Genomic DNA, 17,253 nt, shown 5'->3' on the forward strand with positions numbered 1-17,253 from the left:
AACTGTATGTGTTTCTTTTATAGTGCTGCCAAGTCTTCTGCAATTACAGTACTCTACAATACTGAAACCGCACCAGCTACACTGCTTCTGTCACAGTGGCCACGGGCCGATAAATTGGACTCGATTGCAGATAACCACAAACAGAGACGGCTCAAACGTTTTGCAGTGTTTATTATTTAGTCAACCAGTGAATTCGTGACAAGGAGTTGCTAACGAAGTAGCCGTGGGTCGGGGGTGAACGGGGATTTAGCAGGTTGAGACGGGAACGGAGCGGTTGCGTTGGTGATCGGCGTGAATCTCGCTTTCAGGGAGAGGCGGTGGTAGTCCAGGGGAGTAGTGGAACGGCTGGCAGACCTGAGTTCCGCTGTGTCCAAGGTGGTGAGTGAGGCTGGAGGGCAGGTAAGGCGAGCTGGGGTTGAGGGCGATGACAACGAAGGTCCAGGAAATGCACATGAAACCAAGGTTAACAATGAAAAAGTGGCAAGAGCGTGAAAAGCCGTAGAGTCAATACCAACGTGAGGTCTTTGACGCACTGGCGGTGAAGGAGAGTCTGAGGGGACCTTAAATCCTCAACCTGATTGCCCCGAATCAGTCTCAGGTGTGCAGGACTGCAGCAGGGAGATGGCTCCGCCCAGGGGTGGAGACCAAGGAACTCAGGTGCCTGATAGCACTTTCCAGTCGAGTCTCCAGATCCTGACAGCTTCACTGTTTAATGTGAGATCTAAGCAGTGTCAAATATGTAATGAAAATTACACAGTTGTATCCATTGTAACTATGCTTGAGGACAATCAAATGAACATCAGAGAGGTGTTATGGATGAAATGCTGTTTATTTTAGTGTTTGGTTAATAGACACTTTACAGAAAGAAATGCATACAATACGGTATTACTGATATTTGATAGAAAAATAGCAAAGGGAGAAATTAAAATATGGCAAAGAATGTTTGTTTTTGTTTTTTAGCGTTTAGGTTTTTAAATTTCGCCCGCTCCACTGCCCACGGCGTCTAGGAAAACCAGAGGCCGCACCTTCATGGTGGTGTGTTTAAGTGAATACCAAAGGCCTTTCCAGGTCCCCCAAACAATACCGTCATCATACTCGGCTTTGTACTTCCCTCTGCGATAGAATTTTCCATTTAAGTTGGCTGCATGACATCTGTAGATCAGAAGTTAAGGGCACAATGTCAAAGGTAAATTTTCCAAATTACAAAACCCGGTGAAGGGACAGAAACTTCATAATCACATTTGAAGTGATGCAGACTCATCATGAAACAGAAAGGGTGGGTGACAGCCTCACCTGTTGTACCACCAACCTGCTTTATTCTCCTGGGCACAGCTTCCCTGGAGGTACCGGTCGTTATCCTGTCAACCACCGGCATCAGTGTTTTCACATTCATCATTTGCACATGAGTAGTCTATTAGACGTGCTGTGAAACATCAACTTGCCATCTTGGAGTGGTAATGGTTTTGACAGATGTGCGACTAACCTGATCCCTGGTGCTGAAATGCATGCCACTGAGGCAAGAAGACCACTGCTCCACCACACCCCTGCTTCCACTGAGAGCATCTCCCGCTGACCCACTGTACTGCCCATACTGAAGACGATATTTATCCTGGAATGAGCATTAGAACAATGTTTCCTGGGAGGATCGTTATACTTATGATTCTAAGGAAAAGCTACACAAAGTGTTTTTCTCACAGCCTCATCGGTGATCCTGAAGTTGTCATAAAACGCATAGCTTCTCTGTCCATCCCAATCCATAAGATCGATCTTCACAAGGTTCTTACCTTTAGCACAAAAAAGACACAAAGTAAAGTTGGTAAAGGAGAAGCTAATAAGACAGGAAATAGAACTTTTTAAAATGCAACATATGAATGAAAAAACACATACTGGGTGTCTAATGTGAAGCATTAGTGCATAACGTGACCTGCTGACCTTCTGAGAGCAGAGAGTAAATATGTTCATTGCCCAACCAAAACTCGTCATTCCACAGTTTGAAGTCGCCAAAGCCATCTCTGTAGTCCACCCAGTCTCTGAAATGAGAAGTAGGCTGGCAGTTGACTTCAAACAGAAAACCCCACAAGCTTTATCAGCATCATACTAGATAGACAGGCTGTGGGATCTTCCACCCACATGCTGTGGGCTACTTCTTCTGCACAATTACCTGTGAAAGTCAACTCTTCCATGCCGGCGTTTTTGAAACACTGTCCACCCTCCTCCATCATCCATGTCACAGTAAACTAAAAAGGGCTCCTGATGTAATTTGGGTCTTATGCGGTAGAAACCGCTTGATGGTCTCTGTCTGTCGAACAGTTCAGAACAGTCTAGAAGAAAGACTAAATGCTTCAGAGATTGCTGATTATTGTTCTTACATTGACATTTTGACTTTGTGTTGCATGTCAAGTAAAAATAGCTGTGCATGTGCAAAACTCAGTGAACTAGAAATAGAAAAATGCGTCATGCACTGTAGATTTGCACCAAACATAGTGCGCTTTTCTTACCTTTATCATATACAATTAAACTGCCTGTCGGTGGAAGTGGTTTAGTCAGCGTCATATCCAGTCCATCTAGTGCTGCGCTCTTGTTGTGGTTTAAACCAGAATCGGGGTCTGAATCAGCCTGAGGTTTGCTGTTAGACGCAGCAGGCTGAAACGGACGGAAGTATTTGTGCGTCTGCAAGTGCTCAACCTGCCATTTTCTGATCAAAAGACTATTTTCAAGTTTCCTTATGCTGCGCTTGAGAACAGCAAACTCAGGTCCGCACGAGTCTGTTGCCTTAAAATAAGGAAGGAAAAAAATACCTCTGTTTTTATTCTGATAACACACAGAGGAAGCAAGTAATGCATCACAGTTTTTTTCTACACATCTAGAAAAAACACAATTTAAGGCAAACATTTTCAGTTTTCACAGTCAATACAAAAATAAATGAAAATATTTGTTACAGAGTAGATACATACAGACGGCTGTGAAGAGGAGACCAAGACTGGGCACAGCAGAGTCAAGAACAGCAACACTGGCATGACTTTTAGGAAAAACCACGTTTTCTAAAATAAACAAGACAATTTAGATTAAAACTTTAAGAAAAATCAAAAAGTTATCCAAAACTTTAAATGCTTTTTTTAAACACCTGAAGAATCTCGAAGCCACAAGCCTTACCTTCATTTCACAAAGCTTCCCTTGTTTTCTTCAGGTTCAGTGTTCTCTTCCCCTAAAATTTGTCAGCATTATTTATAGGCTGGGCGTCTGCATGTTTCACATTAGAGGATTCGGACTAGAACGGTCTCGTCAAACACTGAACTCAGGTCAGTTTTGTGCTTGCTCCTTCATAAACCATCGCATTGTCTTGAAAGTAGAGCTGATCTCAGAGCTGCAAATAGCTTCACTGACCGAAAATGTTGAAAGAGCTCCATTCTTTACATACCAGAAGCGCTGCTTGTGGGGTTTGCCTTTTAAATATAACACAGTGATCTATTGGGGGGAGACAATTATTCCTAAAAAAAATTACATTCTTTTTATATAAATGTCCTACTTCAAACACTAATTCGAGCAATAAAGTAATGCAATATATGATTTCTTAGTAATTTCATGAACAGCAGAGCATCCGGGTGAACATTACCCAGGACACTAAAGTTATAATATTTACACATATTTAATATGCAATGGTATAAAACACGGGAAAGGTGCAAACTGTAGTGTAGGAAGTCAGCGTGTGGGAAGACGATAAATGACCCTCTGCATGTGAAGTAAACACGCAGAGGGTTGTTGTAATAAAAGATGATGCAAGGAAAATGGGTCAGATGGAGGCAGACATGCGCTGTGGCGACCCCTAAAGGGAGCAGTTGAGGTATTTTGTGTTTTCTATGTATTTATTTCATTTTTTTTTTTTTACTTTTTACTTTTCTGAATATCATACCCAAATTTCATGAATTCATGACAAAAAACAAACAAACAAGTGACGCAAAAGGCAGGAATGTACTATTTCGTTATTTTGGCCAGTCTATTAGAACCAGATGTTCCAAATTAGGCAGCCCGTTGGGCTAGTTTAGTAACTATCGGCGGTTTAAATACGTCTGTGCAGAAGGGTTACCGTCAGACTCTGTTTTTGAGTCAAAGTAAGCTGAGGAGGAAATATGAATAAAGAGGGGGGGCATTTTTTCCTCCTGTTTTTTCTTTTTTTTTTCTACTGAGCTCCAGGAAGTTCGAAACCGCTACGTTTGCAAAAACGATGAGGAATAGTGGATGGATAGAAAAAAATCCACCCGGTTAACCTTTGAACCGTCTTCCTTTGTCCCCGGGAGAAGTCACAAGACGAAGTCTCGTATAATTTGACGAATGACAGTCCCGACGGTAAGCAGGCGGTGGGAGTTTAGTTTAGTTGGGCTTTTTGAGGGTCTGATTTGTTGTGAACGCGTCAACGCTGCAAGGAAAGCAACAGGACAGTGAATGGTGATCACACAGACTGTGGACCGGGCGGTGAAATTTTGTTAAAATTTACCCAGAGGTAAACGGAATGAGCGATTCCTTTCTTGAGCAGTTTCTTTGTACGTGCTGCAGCTGAATGTAGTGGTTTAGGGACGCGCTGTGGACTCCTGCATCCTGCAGGTAGCACCGGGAAATGCGTGAGAGACTGGTTTGAAGAAAAGCAGCGTTTTAGGACGATGACACAAAGTTTATGCACTCTTGTCTCATTTGTTTCCACATTGTAACCACGTAGCATCGCGCCGAAATGGGTGCACTCAATCTTATCACGCTTTTGTCTCCAAATGCAGAAACTCCACGTTCAGGACAAAAAGAGAAAGGAAACAGAAGCATCATGTCCTCTGTGTACTTTAGCCCAGGGTTAGACTCAAGTGTAAATGGGTGAGGTTTTTATTTATTTATCTCTCTCTATATATCAAACAAATACATATATTTGTGTGTCTTTGTCCGTAATCTCTATCTGTCTTCTCAGAAACATGACAAAGATGGAGAACGCTAAAGTAGAGATTGATGATGGAAAGGAGGAGAGTGCACTACCAGACACGCTGTACTAGTAAGTTTACAGAGATCCAATTTGCACAACCCTTCAGCTCTACATACAGGCACATATAACCCTGTCCCCTGTTTTGCAGCAATCTTCGGAAAAGGATAGCCCCGTTTGTCATGTCCTTTGGCTTTCGGTGAGTGTGTTTTTTGCAAATTGGAAAAGGGTACACCCCTACCTGGTTGTCTTTTTAATTAAGTGGATGTTTTATCATCATTTGCATGTCTTTCTTTCCAGTTTATTTGGAGTAACACTGATCATAGTGGACTTTGTGCTGGTGATTGTGGATCTCTCGCTGCCAGCCAAGAGTAGAGATGCTGGAAATGCGTTAGAGGCTGTGTCCCTCACCATCTCTTTCTTCTTCCTTGCCGATGTCCTCCTGCGTGTCTATGTGGAGGGGTGAGTGAGAAATGCTTGTGGGAGTCTAGTCGTTGTTTTCTGCACCTCTGTAACCATCAACACCCGTTTGTGAGTAAGAAGTCATGCGCATGAGCCAGCCTTCCAGGAAGAATAGCCTCTGTTCTGAGGAAGCCAGTGGATTGCCTAACAAATCAGACAAAACTTGCTTTTGCAAAAGTAATTTTTTGCTGACACTGCGCTAGAAGAAGTGTTCACATTGATGCAGTGGATCGCGATCGCAACTGTTTCCGTGCTAATGTGAGAAAGAGAAATGTTTAAAGCAGTGATTCCCACCGGAGTTTTGAATCAGCTGAAACCAAGTCTGATTTGTCATTAAACAGGAAGTTGTGAAAAGGAAGTCAGACAGGAAATGTTTTGGGTTAGGGATTAGGAAATGTAATGGCACAGTCATCAGAGTGTCAGAGAAATCACTGAATATGTCCATTGCATGATCTGTGCGGAGTCTTTCTCCAGCTGTATACTAATTGTCTTGTGTCATGTTTCCACTTATCTTGGCCTCCTTTTAGTTTCAAAGTGTACTTCAGCTCCAAGCTGAACATCATAGACGCCTGCGTGGTGATTGTCACACTGGTGGTCACCATGGTCTACACCTTCTCTGACCTGTCAGGTCCCAGCCTCATCCCCAGGTACATGTTTGCTCATTGCATTCCCATCACAACAGGCATACAGTCGGAAGGAACAATTAAACAATTAAGTATGATCAGTAAATAAACATTTTGTTGGATAAGAAAAATGCAAAAGGGGCCACTTTAATGAGCATATCATAGTATAACACATTTAATATTTGAATTAAAAAAAATCTTGTATTTCTTTTCCATATGGGAATTTACACCAATAGCCCACCTACTTGTTTTCTCTTATGATTCCTGACTGACCTCATAGATCTGTGTACAAACTACTCCAAAAAGAAAGCAATAGAGCAATGTTTTCAGTAAATTTGCAATTAGCCATATTGTACTTTAAAAACAAAAGCAAAAAAATGTTGAAGTTATTTTTGTTTTCTTATTTGGTGGTGAAAATCTGAGAATGAATGACTGACTTGGCTGATTGTCTAATGACTGTTTAGCTTAACCATATGGTTTTAAGCTACATGCAGTAGTTGCATAGAGTATCGTAAACCATATTACAGATTTTATAATCTCCTTTTGAATGCACTGGACTTCGAACACCTGGAATAATGATTCACTTTTGCAATTTTCCTTTCAGGGTTGTGACATTTCTCCGCTTCTTGAGAATAATAATCCTCGTGAGGGTTTTCAGACTGGCTGCTCAGAAGAAAGAGCTGGAGAAAGTCACCAGGAGGATGGTAAGGTCGTCATTCTAGACGCAAACTGGACAGTTACAAGTGTTAGGGTTGGCATCAAGAAAGAACACTGGAAAAATTGCTTATTTTTCAGATTTCTGAAAACAAGCGGCGTTATCAGAAGGATGGATTTGACCTCGATCTTACCTATGTCACAGGCAGGTGTTTGAAGTTAAACAATTATGCATGTCAGGAAAATACATTTTGAGATTTAAAAAAAAGAAAAAAAGAAAAGAAAAACAATGATTTTGCATCTTTACCCGCTCTGTAGACCGCGTCATCGCCATGTCTTTCCCCTCCTCTGGGAAGCAAGCCTTCTATAGGAATCCAATCAGGGTAAGTGAGTGGCCTTGGATGCGAACCATGCACCACCTGCTTCATTTTACAAACATAATAATAACATAGACAAAGATCAAGATGAGCCCAATCACAGTTACCATTGGCTTTTAACTGACTTCTCTTCTCTCTTTGTGCAGGAAGTGGCAAGGTTTCTAGACACTAAACATGAAGGCCATTATAAAGTTTACAATCTTTGCAGTAAGTGTGCACAACCTTTCCTCACATGCACTGTATGCCCTTTTGTTGAGGATTACAAAACAGCGTAGTTTCTTTTTGCTTCCAGGTGAGAAAGGCTACGACCCCCAGTTCTTCCACTACAGGGTTGAACGGGTGTTTATTGATGACCACAATGTCCCCTCCTTGGAGTGAGCACGGTTTCTGTTTCATATGTGGCCTTTTCTTTAATCTGGATCTTTTTCTTGTAGTAAACCTATACCAATGTTGAGACTTCAAGCATTTCTATAAATGACTCGGATCCAGGAAAAAGATGCATCACAACTGCATCAATTCCAGTGCCAATTAGTATTTTCACACCTTATTTCTTTGTTCTTGTACTGGATTGTTTCAGGGACATGCTCAAATACACAGCGAGCGTGAGAGAGTGGATGTCTGCTGATCCCCAAAACATCATTGCGATCCACTGCAAAGGAGGGAAAGGTAACATTAGTGAGCTCTCCTTGACTCATTATCATTGGATCACTTATTTGAAAATATGCGTCTTTTTAAATGTGAATTCTACTGCTCCCTTTCCCAGGACGCACCGGTACTATGGTGTGCACCTGGCTTATCGACAGTGACCAGTTTGAGAGTGCACAGGTACATCTCTCTTACTTACTTGTGAAACTAGGGTAAATAGATAAGTGCTTTAAAACAAAGCTATATCCTTACATCTGTTTCTTTTCGCACTGAAGGACAGTCTGGAGTATTTTGGCGAGCGGAGGACGGACAAAAGTCAGAGCTCCAAGTTTCAGGGGGTGGAGACTCCCTCTCAGGTAACAACAAGTCATCAAAAACTCTTTGTAGTGAAGACCTCTAATCATTATGATGAGCAGCTCCATGTGGCAGAAACACAAAAGCATGGCAGCAATACAACGGCCTTCTTCACATGTGAGGCAACTATTTTGTTTTTTTTTTTTACACAAAATTTGTAACATCGCCACAGAAAGTTGCCAGGTTTTGGCCAAACCTTTTCTAGGAAAGTATTTGGAAACAGCCAAGGGTTCTGTCTTACAAATCATTTGTGGGAGATTTTGGGCGTACCTGTGAGACATCGCTCTTCACAACCATCATCAAAACAAATAGTAAAGGAATGTCTTTTGGAATAAGTATATTAGAGTTTTAGGCACCGGTGAAATCAATTCCAAGAAGCATAAAAGGGATTCTGGAGTCTCAACATCTTCTTAAGCCTGTTGGAATACACGTACAAAAACTAAATGCTTGCTTTTTTTAATGGTAAATGGACTGATTCTTATTCTTTTCTACTTTCCCAGAGTACTCAAAGCGCTCTATAGAACATGCCAAATTCACATATTCACTATCTTCTATGCTTTCTAACCACCATTCACACACATTCATACTCCGATGGATGCATCACATAGCTACTTGGGGTTAATATCTTGCCCAAGGATATTTGGTATGCAGACTAGGCAGAGCCAGGGATCAAACCACCAACCTTCCAATTAGTAGATGGCTTGCTCTACCTCCTACAGCCACAATATGTTAAAAGGTTTTGTTGTTTTTGTGTCCTGCAGAGCCGGTACGTAGGGTACTATGAAATCATGAAGAATAAGTTCAACAGACAATTGCCTCCACCGAAAAGCCTCAGGATTAAAAGCATCCGTATCCACTCCATAGCAGGTAAACTAGAAAACCTGAATCATGTTCGTTTATAGCTGCACCACCAACAGTGGCACATATGAGCTTTTTTTTTTTTTTTCTCCCTCTACTCCTGCTCAGGCGTTGGTAAAGGTAATGGTAGCGATTTCAAGGTCAAGATAATTGTGAGAAAAGAGCTGGTGTTTGAGTGTGTGTGTGCCAAGCAGGAGAACTGCACGGTAAGTCTGTCACACACTCACAAATTCACACAACAGGATTGAAGAGTTTTAGCGTTTTAACCCGTTTATGCGTTTTGTTAGGTATTTCCTGATGTGGGTAATAACGCAGCAGTCATCAGCCTGCAGAATGGACCTGTGGTTGAAGGAGATGTGAAGGTCATGTTTGAATCGAGTGCAGTGAGTGCTTACTTTTTCACCTTTCACCTATATTAAAGGAAAGCTTGTGAATTAGATTCATGTGATCTGTTCTCATCACCCTTAGGGTCTCCCGAAAGGATATGAAGATGTTCCATTCTACTTCTGGTTCAATACATCCTTCATAGAAGATAACAAGTGTGTTTCTTTTTCTATTTCAGCAGATCAGAGACCGTTTTTTTGTATTCTTTTGACTGTATTATCATGACTTACACTCTTTAAACTGTCCTCAGGTTGTTTTTACCCAGGGAAGAGCTGGACAACCCACACAAACCAAAGACCTGGGACCTGTACAAGGAAGACTTTGGTGTCACTATGTTCTTCTTAGAATCTGAATAAAAGAAAGATCGAAAGATGGGAAAACCTGTTCTAGCTTTAATGATGCATAATGAACAGAAATATGCAAATTGAACACTAATTTAAAAAATGCAGTTTTGGTGTTTAAAATTGACCAGAGGAATACCGCACATTTACATGTTTAAATGTTGTGATCTTAAGTGCTTACAATTCTCCACTTTACAAATAATGTAGACTAAAATTCTACTCTCAGCTTTTGCCACTTAAATTTGTGAGACATGGAGAATTACCAATACACAAAGAATAATGTCCACATTTAAATTAATCTGTATGTGCAGGTACTTTTGTTGTATGTAGTAAAATGATCAACATTTAGCATTCATGAAATTATAAAGCTATATGTGGCTTTTCTTTTCATAGCTCAGTGCTTTATTTGTGAACTATTTCCCAATGCTGTTACCTATTCAGCCCCACTTGAGGATTTATTGAAACCTAAAGTAGCCTAGGTATTGGTTAGGGTTAGAGTTGTCTTTGGTGGAAATGTGGAAAAGGGAGAGAGGAAGCTAAGACATTGCTAACGAGAGCTCAGAAAAGATGTTAGTCTCACAATGATTTAGAATTTGAGCTTTCAAAGCAGCAGCTATTGTAGAAACTGTATTGATTTTGATGAATTAAGGGTCACTTCAATGCAAATAATGATTTGATGGCAGTTTTTGTATCAAATTTCTGAAGAACAAAAAACTGTAATAAAGTGTTGGAGCTGTGCATGTGTTTGATTAATTAAAAATAATCATTTTAATTTAAACTCAATATTTGCCCCACAAATAGGTAACGAGCAAGCAATTTTATTCACACTCTGTACAATCGCTTAAATTACTGCTTATATTACAAGCACTTTCCTGTTACACCATTAATTCCCCAGATTTGAGGAGCCAAACAAGCATGTCAGATTTATTCACTGCTAAAGAAAGTGGCTAAAAACAAAGTGCAGGCAGAAGTAAACATTAGGAATGTAAAATACTGCTCTTTGGTTGGCTAAAAGATGTTTTTGCTGAGGCAAAAAATGTTGCACATAAGGTGGATTACATAAAGCACAGGCCTAAAATCCAAACAATGGTGCTGACGAAGGACTTAAAAAAAAAAAAAGATATTAAAGTGCCAGAACATTTGAGTCACACTGTGGGACTGAGATTAGCTTCATCGCGGCACAAGAATAAGGTCTGCCAGCAGGTGTCTTTCTGTGTGGAGTTTGCAAGGTTACTGTATATGTGTCGGTTCTTGTGTCAATGTGGGTGTGAATGGCTGCCTGTCTGTGTTAGCCACAGGCTTGCAACCTATAGAGGGTGTGCTCCACCTCTTGCCCCACGACCGCTGGAAAGGCTCCAGCCACTTTGCAACCCCAAATTTATATAAAAAGAAGAAAATTAATGGATGACTAAAATTTCAGAGGGACAGAGGTTTAAAAGATATATCGCAAGAATCGATAAGTTCATGTTTAACAAAAAAAAAGAAAAAAAAGAAAAGGCACTGGCTTCAAAAGAACTGCTTAAATCATGAGAACTGAAGAATCCTTGTAATGCCTAACACTGTGTGCGCTTCAGAACAATTTTAACCACCCTTTTCACAACTGACATTAAAGAAAAAAAGTCAACCGTCCCACATTCATCTAAGTGATTTAAAACACATTATTAGTGATGAGGCACAGCAAATACTCAAGTTGGGTTTCTAAGTTCCACATCCATGTAAACATGAATAATAGGTCAAGTGACTTTATGAAACCAAACCTATAAAAACAAAAACAATCATTGTCCATCTGCAACAGAGGATGATTTGTTTTTGGCTCAGTATCATATTTAGTCATATTGCTTTTTCCCCCTCACCCTGCCTTTTCCAGGCTAAACTCCATCAGATCAACAGAGAGTTTTTGTGGCAGCTCTGGCTAAGCTTCCTTTAAAACCATTAAGGTAGTCGCACTGCTTCAGGTCATCATAACGCCCACTTCGCAGGTAGCACAGTATACCGGTCTTGCAGACCTCTTTGCAAGGCTTTGAGACGTGTCCTTTATACCTCAAATACCAGAACTTCTGGAAGACAGGATCATCATTGATAAAGGTCCCAATCAGCCGATTAAAATCGGAGGGGAACAGAGTAGACAGACCATAAGCTTCAGTGGCACGGTACAGTAGTGTCCATTTAGGATCCTTTTGTGGACTATGTGGTGCCCATGGACTGTGGTTTGCCTCTGTAAGGTTCATGATGTAGGTTTCATGGTCGAGTACCAGCCGAGAGCTTCCTTGGTAGTTCCCATCAACATAGTAGACACGGTATCCTGAAAAGATATATTTTTGCTGCGTGTGAGTGTGCTGCTTATGAAATGCTGGAAGATGATTTAACTCAATTATTAACTCACCTGGATTAAGGCCAACAAAGGTAGTGACACTGGGAGCAATAAACACTACCCCCAATGGGTGGGTCATGGTTTCCTCATCATAAAACATCTGGAACTCATCCAGGTGCGTATGGCCAAAAAACTGTCCAGTGATTGTACTTTCATACCTGAAGAAAGGATGCGAGAGTAGTTTACCAAAGAGAAACCAACCAATTCATCTCTGTTCACATGCTTCAGATGCTGAAAAGTATTTCTAGTAATAAGCCAGCTCTGTATCTCGCTGCTGTAATTCCAAGAATACTGCTTATTGGGATTTAGTTGCATTGATCAGCATTACACACGCACCTTTTCTAAATTCACATTGGGAAACATTTAATGCTCTGCAATTAAACAATAAACCATTGCTTAATGAATACGAGCCCAAATCATTCTCCAAGTGACAAAGAGGTAGCCAGACTGACTTTAGTACTCCAGTTATCTTCTAACAGTTTCTAACAGCTTTATATTAAATCTTCAGTGGCTACTGCAGCTACCTGTTGACAATGTGATAATAGTTCCAGCTCCAGCTGCTAAGACAAAGGCCAGGTGGGATGTGACCAATGATATGTACCTACAATAAAGGAGGAGATATTTTTAAAGAAAAAGAAATGTTTTCCTTTGCTTAATAAATGAGATCAGAGGTAATTAAAATAAGAGAATCCCAATGTCACAGTGTTAAATGATCAAACTCACTTTTTCTCCCTTGTCCTCGCTGGCCTGGAGAATGTGTATGAGCCACTGCAGCTGATCCCCGGGATCGGTGGAGTTCACCATCAGCCAAAAGTTTTCTCGTGCACAAAAGTTCATATTGAGAGAAACCAGCCTCAGACCAGGCTGAATCTGCACTGTGTAGAATCCTCCATATCTGTAATTACAACAACAGGACCTCTGAATGACTCAAATTTAAATGAAACTCTAGACATTATCAGGCTCTGGGTCACTTATTGAAGCTCAAAGTGTTGTATACACTTACTGGCCAGCAGAGGCCAGTGAGTGTATACAACAACAGGACTGGGACCGAAGTGGTCTTTTGTAGCCCATTTGTATACCATGGTTGTAACAAATGGTTCTTTAGGTTCTTCTCCGACCTCTGGCATCAACAAGGAATTTTCACCCAAAGAACTGCTGTTCACTGGGCATTTTCTCTTTTTCAGCCCATTCTCTGTAAATCCTAGAAATGGTTGAGTGGGAAAATCCCAACAGATCAGCAGTTTCGGACATAATCACACCAGTCCATCTGACACCACCAACCATACCACATTCAAATTAAATTAAATAACCATGTTCCACATTCTGATGTTCGGTTTGAACTTCAGCAGACTGTCTTCATCATGTCTGCGTGATTAAACACACTGAGTGGCTGTCATGTGATTGCCTAATGAGATAGTTGCATTAATGAGCAGTTAATCAGGTTAGTTGCTGCTATGTGATTGGCTGTTTAGATATCTGCATTAATGAGCAGTTTAACAGCTACACCTAAAAAAGTGGCCAGTAAGTTTATAAGAAACACTTTCCATCACTGGTAACCAGTCAAAGTGAAACTGCATCATAAACACAGTTTCCTCGTGTTCCAGTGTAAATGCTTTGTTACCTACGGGTAGCTTTAACTGCAGTACTGTGGCAAAGGACATTCACATATAATAAAATCATAAAATTCAGTAACCTTAAAGTCTTCAATGCCTGATCTGGCAACCACGGGGCCCATTCCTCTGCCATTTGGTCATATAGCCAGGAAGAGGATCTGTTGCCATGAATATAGGGTGGAGGGAAGCTGTTTACTGGTGTGCTCTCGTGGTTTCCTACAGCAGGGTAAACCATCACATTAGGTCCCAGGTGTCTGAGGACAAAAGTTAAGAGTCAACATGAGATTGGACCAGTTCAAGATAGCACATGACAAACTTATGACTGGACAACCCTATGAATGTTAACATGGTCTGAGTCAGACTACAGTGTGTTTGTAATGAATGTAGCCATAAACCAGCACAACATATATTGTTAGTTTTATAATATTAAAACTACTCTGATCTGCTGTTTTATGAGCTAAAGTAGCACGTATCAAAAAAAGTCAGTTAAACTTAAAGCTAACTTACTTGTGGATGAGTCTGGAGATGACAGTAAGCTCTGACAACTGCTGCTCCCTGGTCTGTGACCACACATTGTGTGCTGGTATGTCTCCAGTCCAGTAAACCCAGTCCCATGGCCCAGCTTTGGCAGCATTTTCCAGAAGGTTCTCCACTGTCCAAAGAGGCAGGTCACACTTTCCATAAGTTCCCCAGTGCCCAGCCTTCCTCCTGCTCAAGTTTGGAGAGCCTGAATTGTTACGACAACACAGAGGTTCCTTGCAGTCTGCAGCACTGCCGACGTCATATTCCTGTCAGGAGGAACAAAGAGTAATATTTTTTTTAAGGCACGAGTTAAACCAAAACAAGTCAGGTGATCAAAGCCATAACACTTTATGCTGAGTCAAGCCGAAAATATACAGACGCTGTAAATCACTAACTTTAACCTTGTTTTTAACAAACGTATGACCTTAATATAAAAAGGTTTCATATACACACCTACTGACAGACACACTTTGAGGGACTACATATATACACAAAATTAGGACAAGAATAGCCAAGTTTGCCAGGATTTCACTTCAATTTCAATTTTGGCTCTTTTCGTTTCACACACTCACCCTGTCCCAGTGGACGTCTGTGAGAAACAGTACTCTGCTCTGTGGAGAACCCGGTTTGGGAGGAGAGGGTGGTTTAACGGGGGGCTTAGGAACATTTGGCAAAGTGATGTTCCAAGGTGCATACACATCAAATTTGCCACAGGAAGGGCCCACCAGTATAGCACACGCTTCAGTGGGCCACAGAAATGACTCCTGCAGGGCCCTTATGAAGTCATCCCTGAACAGCTCAATTATATCCCGACAGACTTGCTCATCAGCCAGATGGAGACGGATACACGCCTCACCTACTGCTTGTGCCACTCGCTCTTCATTTGCATCACTCTGGGGGAAGGGGTTAACAGAGAAAAAACAAGCTCTGAGAGGAGGAAATTAAGAAAACGAACCACTGCATTTGAACTTCCTGCAAAGCAGGCCAAGCTAAAATTTGTTTAGAACAATCTGAATTTAAACATGCTCAAAGAAACATTTCACAGTACGAACATAAGTCACAGAATTTAAGTGCAGCATCTGCACTTAAAAAACAGGAGAATATGCAAACACATGTGGTTGAGGTCAGCAGTTACAGCTAACGATAAACATGTTATTTGTGGTCAATAGAGACCACATGACATAGTCTAAGGACTTTTATGCTAAACACAGAAGAAGCAGAGTGTCATACGACTTGTATCATACACCACGAACATTTTTAAACTTTTTATGCTCTGCAAGTGCAGTAATATTCTCTAACATAATTGGTGATTCACATTTGGAAACATAATGCGAACTGCTCAGATTTATTGTCTTTTTAACCCAATTTGGCTGTACCAGAATTGAATAAACAAATAAATAAAAGCGTAACTGCCACAGCTTAAGAGAAGTCCCTTGTTCAGTTTAGGAAGTTGGACAATGTGCAATAAACGGAACAAACCACAAATCACAAAGAAGAAATAAAAAACAAACAAACAAAAAAACAAAAAACAGTTAAACCAGAAGCATATGTTGATATCAAATCTAGTCTTCAGCCATCCAGTTTAAATGTTTCTACTTCTCAACATTAGAAAACACACTGATGTAAATGGTAAAGGGAATATTGAATATACTAGAAGCACCTCTCACTATTTCATGATGCAGGTTAATATGGAAAACATAATCTTCCTGCACAGCATTTTATGAGGCAGCTGCAGTCTTCCAACATTTGTTGGACTTTGATCAAGATTTTCTACGGACTGTAAAAACGTAAGCTCTAATTATACATGTAGTCAAAATGCAGTCCACAACAACAAGTAATGTATAACTACACTTAAATGCAGTTTTAATACTCCAGTAAACGTCTCCTAAATGTTTTTCACTTTTAAAACAAATGACTTCCTGAGCTGCTCTAAGGACCGGATGGTCTGTTGCACTTGTGCAACTTGTGGTTTAATAGGACATTTTTAACACATTACCAGAAGGGCAACATCAACAATGGTGAAGACAGCTTTGCAGACGTAGCAGGTGACATTTCTCCAGTTGAATCTGACACTTGAGTGGCTCAGCTGCTCCATGAACACCAGGCTGGGGTTTCCGGAAAGCTGCGCTGGATGACAGGAGCCAAACAGCGGCAATATCAAGACCAAAGAGCAGGTTATCAGCCCAAAAGAGGGCGGCTGAGAGGAGAGCCTCATGGTCCAGACAGCAGGTGTCCTCAGAGAGCGTTTGCCTCAGCCTCTGTACAGGACAGCAACACAACAGGCACAACAAGAACAAAACAAGGATGGGTGTCAAGGAAGTAACACTTACTGTCGCGGTGCTTAACTTAACACTTCAGCTTCAGCTTCAGAATAAGTGACTCACAAACAACCGCAAGCAATATTCCTCTGTATGTCAGCTACTAACACAGCAGCAGCGAGAACACACACTTAACAAAGCTAGCTACTCTTCTGATACCATACCTCTGAATATAACAAAGTGCCGCAGTTTTCCCTGAGTGAGAAGCGGGAAGGTCAAGAGCGGCCCAGCTCCCACGTCCACAAAGTGCAACGAAATGAGCACGGCAGCCTTCTTTCTTTGTGGAAGTCCGACTGTCACCTCAGCCGCTGCTGCTGCTTCCTCTGACTTCTGAAAAAGTCAGCTGACACGTCACGTGAGGCCGGGTTCACTCGTGCGCTCCCCCCCCCCCTCCTGTTTTCTGATTGGCCCACAGTCTGCAGCTGTCAAATGAAGTCAAAGCTGAGGTCACGCGCTGACCGTTTATATTTTTACCTCCCCTTTGACCAAATTCTTCCTTAATTACACAGTGACTGAAGTCCAGAAATAGCTGCCTAAGCAAACTTTTATAAATTTGGGACTATAAATTCAATGTGCTGATCGTCAGTATATTCTGCTTTATGTCCGCTATCTTAAAATAAAACCAATAAAGTCTTAATTTTGGTCAAAACAGTTGTAAGTTGCTTATTTCCTTTGTGTGTGCATGCGTTACTGATTCATAATTTATTATTTTATAAGTGTAACGCTATCACCAGTACCAGCGGGTCTATTATGACACATGTAAATATGGATACT

At 41.1% G+C, this 17,253-nt stretch overlaps 3 protein-coding genes across 5 annotated transcripts; 1 reads left to right on the forward strand and 2 right to left on the reverse strand.

The window, feature by feature from the left end:
* Window positions 1-710: 710 nt before the first annotated feature.
* fgl1b (fibrinogen like 1B) lies at window positions 711-3,258 on the reverse strand. Its single transcript, XM_086307479.1, has 9 exons — window positions 3,154-3,258; window positions 2,955-3,041; window positions 2,499-2,772; window positions 2,162-2,321; window positions 1,933-2,030; window positions 1,696-1,784; window positions 1,484-1,609; window positions 1,294-1,358; window positions 711-1,152 (listed from the first exon to the last, which is right to left on the reverse strand). Exons 1-9 carry the CDS (start codon window positions 3,157-3,159, stop codon window positions 972-974), a joined length of 1,086 nt encoding a protein of 361 aa, XP_086163605.1. The 5' UTR covers window positions 3,160-3,258; the 3' UTR covers window positions 711-971.
* Window positions 3,259-3,723: 465 nt separating this feature from the next.
* tpte (transmembrane phosphatase with tensin homology) lies at window positions 3,724-10,393 on the forward strand. Of its 3 annotated transcripts, none has more exons than XM_086308792.1 (19): window positions 3,724-3,841; window positions 4,767-4,857; window positions 4,949-5,029; window positions 5,109-5,156; window positions 5,258-5,419; window positions 5,947-6,066; window positions 6,647-6,746; window positions 6,838-6,901; window positions 7,015-7,079; window positions 7,220-7,280; window positions 7,366-7,447; window positions 7,651-7,739; window positions 7,837-7,898; window positions 7,994-8,074; window positions 8,834-8,939; window positions 9,039-9,136; window positions 9,218-9,313; window positions 9,399-9,469; window positions 9,565-10,393. In XM_086308792.1, exons 2-19 carry the CDS (start codon window positions 4,811-4,813, stop codon window positions 9,668-9,670), a joined length of 1,539 nt encoding a protein of 512 aa, XP_086164918.1. In that variant the 5' UTR covers window positions 3,724-3,841; window positions 4,767-4,810; the 3' UTR covers window positions 9,671-10,393. The 3 variants fall into 3 exon arrangements, with proteins under 3 accessions (XP_086164918.1, XP_086164916.1, XP_086164917.1); XM_086308790.1 differs by lacking the exon at window positions 3,724-3,841 and adding an exon at window positions 3,905-4,344; XM_086308791.1 differs by lacking the exon at window positions 3,724-3,841 and adding an exon at window positions 4,352-4,498.
* smpd1 (sphingomyelin phosphodiesterase 1) lies at window positions 9,657-16,826 on the reverse strand. Its single transcript, XM_086308789.1, has 9 exons — window positions 16,644-16,826; window positions 16,158-16,419; window positions 14,734-15,054; window positions 14,147-14,427; window positions 13,720-13,893; window positions 12,750-12,921; window positions 12,551-12,627; window positions 12,039-12,184; window positions 9,657-11,957 (listed from the first exon to the last, which is right to left on the reverse strand). The coding sequence occupies exons 2-9, from the start codon at window positions 16,374-16,376 to the stop codon at window positions 11,539-11,541; spliced, it is 1,809 nt and encodes a 602-aa protein (XP_086164915.1). The 5' UTR covers window positions 16,377-16,419; window positions 16,644-16,826; the 3' UTR covers window positions 9,657-11,538.
* Window positions 16,827-17,253: the final 427 nt, after the last annotated feature.

The sequence above is a fragment of the Aulonocara sp. 'chitande type north' Nkhata Bay genome, linkage group LG10, assembly GCF_057382095.1.
Source record: "Aulonocara sp. 'chitande type north' Nkhata Bay isolate Kocher_YH1m ecotype deep benthic linkage group LG10, A_spYH_male_GT1.1, whole genome shotgun sequence".
Taxonomy (NCBI): domain Eukaryota; kingdom Metazoa; phylum Chordata; class Actinopteri; order Cichliformes; family Cichlidae; genus Aulonocara; species Aulonocara sp. 'chitande type north' Nkhata Bay.